Source organism: Suillus subaureus, assembly GCF_016647635.1.
Source record: "Suillus subaureus strain MN1 chromosome Unknown BJ212scaffold_25, whole genome shotgun sequence".
In the NCBI taxonomy this organism is placed as follows: Eukaryota; Fungi; Basidiomycota; class Agaricomycetes; order Boletales; family Suillaceae; genus Suillus; species Suillus subaureus.
Window position 1 is genome coordinate 392,662 of NW_024538581.1, and position 9,971 is coordinate 402,632.

At 47.6% G+C, this 9,971-nt stretch overlaps 1 protein-coding gene across 1 annotated transcript; it reads left to right on the forward strand.

The window, feature by feature from the left end:
• The first annotated feature begins 1,193 nt into the window (after window positions 1–1,193).
• On the forward strand, window positions 1,194–4,314 carry BJ212DRAFT_437903 (FAD binding domain-containing protein). Its single transcript, XM_041343199.1, has 16 exons — window positions 1,194–1,382; window positions 1,461–1,716; window positions 1,764–1,827; window positions 1,877–1,930; window positions 1,981–2,016; window positions 2,069–2,122; window positions 2,173–2,404; window positions 2,455–2,511; window positions 2,564–2,778; window positions 2,828–2,900; window positions 2,953–3,039; window positions 3,096–3,137; window positions 3,189–3,244; window positions 3,294–3,421; window positions 3,476–3,886; window positions 3,939–4,314. Exons 2-16 carry the CDS (start codon window positions 1,592–1,594, stop codon window positions 4,123–4,125), a joined length of 1,821 nt encoding a protein of 606 aa, XP_041190906.1. The 5' UTR covers window positions 1,194–1,382; window positions 1,461–1,591; the 3' UTR covers window positions 4,126–4,314.
• Window positions 4,315–9,971: the final 5,657 nt, after the last annotated feature.

Consider the following 9,971-nt stretch of genomic DNA (forward strand, 5'->3'; position numbering starts at 1 on the left):
TATACTATCCAAGTCAGGATGACTGATCTGACGGGATCTCATGTCAGGTCCGATCTCTCACCAAATGTGCTGTATGTCGCTGTCACTTACAAAAGGACCGTCTGGATGATGCCAACTGCCTGTTATTGAGGGTAATATCCAAATCCAAAATTGAAGTCAGCGCTTCGCTAGGCCTCGCTGCGGGTCTAGCCGCCCAATGATGATGAAATCAGGAGTATTTGAGCATACAAAATTCAATCAGGGGCACGATGCAGCGTATCGTGGGGCCTTTGTTGTTAAATAGTTATTGCTATCGAATTATGAGATAGTTGGGAGGTTTAGGCAGCTTAGTCATCACCAGATAGCACGTCACTGTAGTCGACATAATTGAGCCCGGATCTACCCAGGGCCATTCGTTAGATTCACTGCCAACGTTCGAGAACCGAGAATATCGCCAACAATCAGATTAAATAATCAATATTCACTTGACACTCAGTGTCATATGACTTCAAAGGTTTTTATCTCAGTGCGGCAAGTATCGCACATGCACTTCTAGTGTGCTCGAGAACCAACAATGCTTACCGTACCTTTCATTGAACTAGGTCGCAGATAAATTTTCAAGGCAGGACCAACACGGACGCGGAGTCACAGACTCATCTCGACAGGTTCTCAGAGGACTTTGTATAGCTTTTCTGACGCGGCTGCTGGCAACCGCACTAGTCATTACCAGTAGGTTGCTAATGCTCGGGCCTTGGAAAGTCTACTGCAGGTCCTAGGGGACACACATCACAAGGAGAAAGAGATAATGCGCCAGTAGAAGAGCGCTGATACGCAAAAAAAAAATACATCCTTGATCACCTGGATTGCGTTGCCCATATTGAATGCGGTTCAGCTCTCACCATATGCATCTTAGGTTTAAGCTTCTGCATGTGATTATAGACGTCTATGTATGCCACAGTGCACAGTGTTTCTCACAGAGTCTGACTCAAGCCAGGTCTCGTTATCTTCCATTGGAATCCCTCCGTTTATTCATGGCCTATGACAAGGCCGGCCGGACGGGTAATTGACTAGTGTATTGGTGAGAACTTGGTCATGAAAACCCAGAGCGGCGAGGCATCACCGAAAACTCAGTTAATTTTTTTTGCCAGATCGACTAGCTTCTTTGCTTGTCACTAGTGGAAATCCGAGTATTGGGTATACTGTCATTTGCAGGAGGCCGAAATTCGATCGCCTGCCGCATACTTTTATTCGGAGATTTCGCAGATGGAGATTGAAGCATGCGCCGCCACTACTGTGAGATAGGTTTTTATATATATCCGCCATCTGCAGTCATTTGCTCTCACGAACTCTCTGGATATTGTGGATACGGATTACCTGATTTCCGGGCGTTCGGTATGGCTCTAGTGAGTGCAAGTCTAGTTTGAATTCGCGCTAGTAGCTGATTTACCACTTCTATCTGTGCTACAATCATGATCGATTAGTGCTTACTCTCCCATGTGAGGTCCGCGTGCCAGCGCTCTTCTTAAGAATACTCTCTTAAGGATAGGAATTCCCGCACCCGCACCCCCTGTATAAAGACACTATATTTCCCTCCATTGTCAAATTATTTGCAATGCCCATCTCCGCTGTACCCTACTCTGAGGTCGATGTTCTCGTTATTGGGGCTGGCCCCGCTGGGCTTATGTGTGCGAACGCTCTGGCAAATGCGAGAGTAAATGTTCGGGTCGTTGATAAAAGGTATGTGCGCTGGGGCTAGCATTCCTGCTTACTTGATTTTCCGTCAGGCCTGCTAAAGTTGCCGCCGGTCAGGCTGATGGAATTTCACCTCGTACTATTGAGGTTTTCCAGGTAAAAACGCTTCTTTGCTCAATGCTGATTGACTAAGGCTCCATAACAGAGCTATGGTATTGGGGAGCGTCTTCTAAGGGAGTCTGTTCAAGTCCATCAAGCAGTATGTCCTTCAACAGGGGCTTGCTGAGTGTACGACTCATTATTTCCCAGGCCTTCTATAACCCTTCCTCCTCTGGCGGTATCGAGGTTCGTAACTTTGTGCGACTAACAAGGAATGTTGGTAAATGTCGGCCATCAGCTTACCAGCCGAGCACCGGATGTGACAGCTCCGTCTGCAAGATACCAATTTGAGGTGTGCTCATTATTTAGAGAGACAAATTATATAAGCTGAACGAAATGAAGGTTGCACTTCATCAAGGAGCCATTGAATCCATTTTCCTAGATTCCATGAGCGCGCTCGGGGTCGAGGTGGAGCGGTCAACGATGCCAACTTCGATAGATATCTCCAAGGATGAAAATGAGTTGACGGATCCTGCATCGCATCCTGTTCGTGTTGCGCTTCAAAGACTGGACGTTCCTGAGGGTCAACCACAAGAAGAGATTGTCCATGCTAAATATGTTGTCGGGGCTGATGGTGTGTTCCACATATATACATCTGGCCAGCCTAATCATTTTCACGTATAGGCGCTCACTCATGGGTCCGCAAACAATTTGATATTACGATGGATGGGGAACAATCTGGTGAGTATCTATATCAGTCAGAGTCCTCAGCAAGCTCAATCTCGATTGATAGAATTCATCTGGGGTGTCTTGGACATGGTGCCTGACACCGACTTCCCGGATGTTAGAAATAAAAGCCTTGTGCATTCCAACCATGGCTCAGCTCTTCTCGTCCCTCGAGAACAAGATCGCCTACGCGTATATATGCAACTAGAGGACAAAGATATCATCGATCCAGAGACAGGTAGAGTAGATAAGGAGAGAATAGGTCCAGAGGAACTGCTTAAAGTAAGTGATACCTGTTTAATGGATCGGCGGTTATTGATATCCCCCTTAGGTTGCACGAAGATCGCTTTACCCTTACAAGCTTAACCCGACCACTGGGATTTTGTGGTGGACACTATATATCAGTATGCATCTCGCCCGCTTGCCATACGATATTTATTTGACACTTTGCTCAAGTCGGGCAACGAGTAGCCTCAAGGTTTTCTATCGAAAATCGAGTGCTTATCGCCGGAGATGCTTGCCACACACACTCTCCTAAAGCAGGCAAGTATCTTAAATCTGGCGCTTCCCCATCAGTCTGCTTACAATGGAATTCTCAGGGCAAGGAATGAATGCAAGTATGAACGATGCCCACAATCTAGGTGCGTTTTCTTTTGCCTGTAGCATCAGTTGAAGCCAAAGGGCTCTTTCAGCTTGGAAAATCGCCCTAGTGGTTCGTGGTTGGGCAGAACCGTCCCTTTTGTCAACGGTAAGCTCTTGTGCAGCTATTTGACTACTTACCCACACATCGTCGTTAGTACGAATCAGAGCGCCGTAAATATGCATTGGACCTGATCGCATTTGATAAAACGTTTTCCACCCTTTTTTCTGGGAAGCCCTTGACCGAGGAGAACAGCGATGGGGTTGCACCAGAACATTTCATGAAGTGAGATTATGCTACCAACAGTATTGCCTTGTTACTAATGCGGCGAGGTTGTAGGACATTCCAAAAGTTCGGAGGCTTTACCAGTGGCATTGGGGTACATTATGACCCTTCGGTTGCAGTACTTGACAGAAACCAAGAGCTGGCTAGTGGTCTAGTGGTTGGCGAACGTTTCCCTCCATACAAATTCATCCGTGCTGCAGACGCATGGCCCTTTGAGATCCAGGACGTTCTTCCTTCGGACTTCCGCTTCAAATTGCTCGTTTTTACTGGTGATATCAGTGACCCACTTCAACAAACGAGGGTTAAATCAATGGTTGCTAACATGCAGAGCTTCCTCAACCGTTACGCGACACCTGGCGAGAGCTCTGAAAACCCACGATTTGACATCATCACAATCAGCAAGGGTCGGAAGGAAGGATTTGATTTCTTGCAGTTCCCAGCACTTCTTCGCTCTCATTGGTCGAAGTAAGTGCTTTATTTATGTTATGTGTGATGATGTTGATTGAGGTATTCTTAGGGTATTTATCGACGACGCCGATGTCACTGGTAGCTTTGGGGGAAAGGGTTACTCGTATTACGGAATAGGTCCTGAGGGCGCAGTGGTTGCTGTTCGCCCTGATGGCTACGTTGGAGTCATCGCGTCCCTAGATCACGTCGAGGAGCTTGACGCGTATTTCGCATCTTTCATGAAGATTCCCGCTTAGTTTCCAGGACAAATTTGCTTTTTACATGATAACATGATCTTTATTCTTCACGCATCAAGGATCTTGCTGTACTATCATAGGGCCACGGCATCAGATGCATTACAAACAAACTTTGGTTTGAAATCTGCGCATGTTGCCTTGATGATGCAGATACTAATAATAGCCGTACATCCCATGCCCTCCACCATGCCCTCCGCCGAGTAGTGTTGTTGTCGAGGTGAGTTCAAATCGAGTCAAACTCGACTCGCTTCGAAAATGACCAAATTCGTTTCAACTCGAACCTACCGAGCTGAATCGAGTTGTAATTCGTCGGACTCGCGAGTTAGAATCGAGTTGACGTAGTTCACTTCCATACATCGTAATCCCCTGTGATTGGAACCATCCGCACGCTCGGTATCACAGCGGGAGCTCACCAATTCAACAGCGATTGCTTCTCGGTCTTTGTCTGCTGGACAAGGGCGCATGAACAGCCTCAATGTAACCGTTCGGCTCTCAGCATCCACTACTAGTACCAGCACTATTCCTCCGACTACCGCCATCATCGTCTCTGAACCAATGGTGCACTCACCGGCACCGGAAACCACAGAGGAACGCATCCGCAAGGAACTCGAACAGGACAGGAAAAATGCTGAGTGCGAGTTTTCTCGTTATGAAGGTGCAGGTCTACTACTCGAAACGGCTGAGCGCACAACAGATATAGTTCGTTTCTGGGAGGTACTACTGCCATACAATTCCTTCATTAATTAGAAATTGTTATGTAGCAAAAAGAGCACACATTCCCGCTTCTATTTCGCGTCGCTATGAATGTCCTACCTGCTCAAGCTTCATCTGTGCCTTCCGAGCGTATATTTTCATCCAGCAAAGAGACCTGCACTCTACGGCGCAGTAACCTGTCTCCGACCACACTCGAAGCACTACAAGTTCTGAAGTTCGTCTACAAGCAAGACCGCCTCGATTTTACAGCGGACCTGGTGGCTAACAGGCAAGATTACACAATATGTGGACCTGTAATCCCAAGAGCAATTGACGAGCTGATGGTTACTGGGAATCTTCGAGAGCTCAATCAGTTGCTCGCGAATGTAAGGGAAATTGGTTGTAATTAGTTCTGTCTGCTTTTTGTGTAGCTACTTGCAAATAGTCGTCGTTGGTGGTACGAGCGTCACTGGCTTCTCATTGGCTGGACTTTCGGTCCGTATCACTCGCGAACTCGTTACCAACTCGCGAATCAAACGAGGCACAATTCGTTACAACTCGTAAGTGCCGAGTTGTGTCGAGTTGCTGCAATTTCCCACCTCGATTCGCCTTGGCGGCAACACTACTGCCGAGTCCTTCACCAAACCAACCTAGTCCTGATGGGTCAAAACCGCTGTGGCGATTATCGGACACTGGGTGACTATCCGTAGGCAAAATAATGCGGAATAGATTATGACGGACTTTGAAATATATTTACGAAAGATAATCTGTACAGAAAACACAACCGTAACGCATCTGGAATAAAATAATTCAGTCAAAACTGCAATGGACGATCTACTACAGTATCATAATCTGGTGAATGACAGAGAAGAGACAGCATTTCTTGACGATGAAGAGGATGTGAGGATGTTAGCAGCTACGCTGGTTGCTGGAATAGAGCTTGCTCGACTTGATTGTGTTGAAACCCAGAACCCTAAGTGACTGTACCTTTGTTGTGCCCAGCTACTTCCTGACCCACATTGGAATACCCTGTGGCAAGTGTTGTATGCGAGTCAGACTGATCGCGCATTTATTACAACCATGGGCATTGATGTTCAAACATTTGAATTCATCCTTACTTCCGGCTTTGCCAGTCTGTGGTACCATAAGCCCATCACACGTCCTGATACCAACTCACATGGCATTCCATGCCTGAATTGCCATTCACTCGATGCTGGTGGAGCACTTGGCCTCATGCTCCACTATCTTAACTCCACCATGCATGAGACTAGCCTCCAACAGATTTTTGTGTTGATCCCTGCCACTGTTTCTCACTATCTCACCTCTGGACTGCCCATGCTCTTACAAACTCTACGCTCTATGGTTGATGCCACAATTCGATGGCCACGGGACCTGATTTTGAGCGTTGTAGTACCCTTGTAGTTGCGTGTCACTCACGCTTGCAAGGTGCTTTTGGAAGCATTGATGGGCTCAAACTCCCCATGCAGACTTCAGATGATGTTGATATTGAAAATGCTACCTACAATGGATGGCTTTCCGAACATTTTATCAGTTCAGTCATAGCATTTTCTGCTGAAGGTGCGTTTTTTGGTCTTTCCCCAACAATTTGTACTCAATAGTTACTTTACAAAGGCATTGTGATTGCAGCAAGGACAAATGCACCTGGCAGCTGGCACGACTCTCGTCTTGCCTCTCACATCTATACTCAACTTTGACTCAACACACCTCCTGACTACTACATCATCGCAGATACTGCATTCCCTCGTGGGATGACTTCCATTGATGGACGCATTCGCACACCTCTGAAACATGGCCAAGTTTTGTGTGGCTCAGCTGCCGAGATAGAGGAGCATATGGCATTCAACTGCGAACTACTCTCTTACCATCAAACAGCAGAATGGGGCATGCAAGCTATCCAAGGTGCCTTTGGAAGGCTACGCATACCACTCGACATTGCTAACCAAGAAGCTTGCAGTGACCTTATTGAAATCTGTCTTCGGCTGCACAACCTGTGCACCATATGTGTTGGGATCAATCAGATATGGACTGTGTACATGAAGCATTGGCAGGCTACTGAGGATGATCTAGATGTGTGGCAAGACTTCGAAAACATGCTATTTTCAGAGCAGAGGAAGAAGGATCGAGTCTTGCACTTCCATGTCATATTGGAATTCCAGTAGATACAACATGTAAAACTTGTAATGATGATATCAGATGAGGAATGCAATGCTGGTTTCAATGCAGATGAGATGGATGAGAAGTGTCATATCCCGTATGCCAGACATAGATCCCATCATATTCCCACGCTTTCCGGACCTGTTTCCGGACCCCATATCCGAATCATTCCTGGATCCCCTATCCTGTCCACCCTACGCACATTCTGTCCAGCAAGACATCTGGACTTCACCTCCTCTCAGATTCCGGACTACATCCACCACCTCACATATCTCAGTCCTGTTTCCGCCCTGCCTTCCGGATCCCCAGATCTCCGGACCTCCGGATATTAACTGTACTATCTCCGGACCTATTCCCACCCTCTGTCTGAGATCCTGCGCCTATCCCCATTTAGGCATCTCTGTCTTTCCGGTTCTCGGTTATCTCTGTTTCTGTCTTGCTGATTGATCCTTGTACTAGTTTCATCTCTGAGTTCATTTACATATGTTCTGTTTTACTTACCAATGTGTTTCTGCATGCTCATACATAGCCTTACTCCTTTGCTTACTGATCCTCTCAGGTAGCCTTTAGTATATAACCCCTGTACAACTACAGTAGAGTCCTCAGTCTGAATATCATCTTAGATCCTGTTCTACTTGCCAATCGTCTTCCAGACTTCAGTTCATCTGAGTCTCGTCCTTTTCCATAAGGCCTAGGGATGGACTCCCTAGGCCGGAATTCTGGACCTCCGGATTTGTCCCCTATGTCTCTGTCCCAAGTCTAGGGATTGCTTCCCTAGGCCAGAGTCTTGCCTTTCTGGCACTTACCCTCTTTCCGGACTTAGGTCCACTTCCTGTCCCTCCGACTCTACCTTAGGGTAGTCTACCTCTGTTTGCTTCTACATCAGATGAAGTCCGATGTAGCCCCTATTCCTTCCAGACCTCCGGACCTCCTGTCCTCCGTACCTTCAGACATTCCGCCCTCTGTACCTTCCGCCCTCTGTACCTTCCACCCTCCATACCTTCCGCCCTCTGTACCTTCCGCCCTCCGTACCTTCAGACATTCCACCCTCCATACCTCCATGTCCATCCTCCATACCTCTGAACCTCTGGACATCCTATCCTTCCATCCTGTTTTCCTGTAGAAGTATTACATTGCAGCGGGAACTCTCCTGAGCATTTCCTGCATTCCTCCGGAACTCTCCCGTGCTCCTCCAGATGTTTCCCGCACTCCTCCGGAAGTCCTCCAGACTTTGTCAGACCATCATCAGACTTCCTCTGAAATGAAGGGCACATACTCAGGTAAGGGGCACAGCGTACGAGCTGAGGCCAAGCCCCTCTGAGTCAGTCTCTTTCTCCTTCGAGCATGGTTCTTAACAAGAAGGCAGACAGGAAAGACGTTCGAGACAGAATGAGCGCAAGATGTAGAATGTTGTAGCATCCAACCATCCAGTACCTGCAATGCCGATTTCGATGGAGATGATGAGACAGACAAGAGGTCAGACAAAGGGGAAGACAAAGGAAAAGACGTTCGAGACAGAATGAGCGCAAGACATAGAACGTTGTAGCATCCAACCGTCCAGTACCTGCAATGCCAATTTCAATGGAGATGATGAGACAGACGAGAAGGTAGACAGGAAAGACATTCAAGATGGAATGAGCGCAAGATGCAGAATGGTGAGAAGCAGCAATCTTTGCATGGTACATTGGTACCCTAGGTACATTGTAAGCATCATAGCATAATCAAATCTCTACTGACCCCTCCTTTTGAATGGGCTTGATAGGTTCATCAGCGAAGTCCTCGAAATATGGGTGATCAGAATACTTGGGATGTCCAGAGGGGCCGCATCTTTGAAGGCGTGGTGGCTTGGGCCCCTCAGATGCGGTACTTTCACCTTCATCAGTAAGCCACCTAATGGATCCCCCACCCTCAGGGTACCACTCTTGATGCAAATTCTTGTGTTTGGGCATCCGAACATGCTGACGGTGCGTGGATCCGCTCATCTGCATCATCTCAATGCAAAGCTCGGCCCAATCATGTTTGCGTTCAATGTCGTACATGTGAGCATGCAAATCGAAGAGTTGGCCATGCAGGGTTTCCGTAGTAGCTTGGGAATCACGGAGCTGCTGACTTTGGGTAAGTAGTTGCATGGTGGCAAGGCTGCGATTGGCACAATCTTTGTCATGGTTGCATTGGGTGGCTGGGTCAAATGCAGTGGAAAGTCAAGTGAGTAAATCCGTAGCTGCCACTCCTCGAGTATTGTGACATGGAGCTGGGGCATCTGTACGAGGAGTGGAGTGGGCAATTGCTGTATGCTGAATTGGGGGGGACGTATGCTCATCCTGGTTCTGGTCAGAGACAACAGAGTGACTGTCATCATCTTCCATGGCATCATAATCTGTGTCATGCAGGTCATGGGTTCCTGCATGCTTGTTAATGAGTTGTTTGATGCGATGGGCATGTGTGACTTCTGGAGGGCACACACCATCTCCAGTTGGCTTCGTAGTCTTGACCAACTGTAGTTCTACTTGTGAGCAATGTCACAGTCATGAGACAAGTTGAATCTTACCTGTTTGAACTTTGTTTCGAGTGAAGTGAGTTTGCGTTCAGGCCGGTGGTTCACCTTGGCCCATTGGCCGAACTTAACTTGAACAGTCTGCCACCCATGTTGACCAAGAGGGAGCTCATCATGGACTATGTCGAGGAGACTTTTAATGTCCAAGGCAGTATAATTGTTGGACCCCTGAGGGCGGCCTCGCCTCACTCGTGCTTCTGCTTCATCATCCTCGTCTCTGTCCTCTTGAGAATGCTTCTTTGGGTTAGCATATCCAGCATTCTCCTTCTCCTTGCCTTTGTCCCTTGGGGCTTTGGCCTTGCGACGAGCGCCTGCTGTTTTGGTGGCTGGAGTATAGCTGCAGGCCTCCACAATACTGGCAGGGTAAATCAAGTCCATATCATCAGAGTGAGGTAGGGGGAGGAGTGCAGGGTTAGCTATATTC

Excerpts from the sequence above, each read along its gene's own strand:
- BJ212DRAFT_437903 (XM_041343199.1), top strand. The coding sequence starts at position 1,592 with ATGCCCATCTCCGCTGTACCCTACTCTGAGGTCGATGTTCTCGTTATT. Across the intron at positions 3,138-3,188 it reads GAACGATGCCCACAATCTAG|CTTGGAAAATCGCCCTAGTG; the intron begins GTGCGTTTTCTT and ends GGGCTCTTTCAG. Across the intron at positions 3,887-3,938 it reads CTTCGCTCTCATTGGTCGAA|GGTATTTATCGACGACGCCG; the intron begins GTAAGTGCTTTA and ends AGGTATTCTTAG.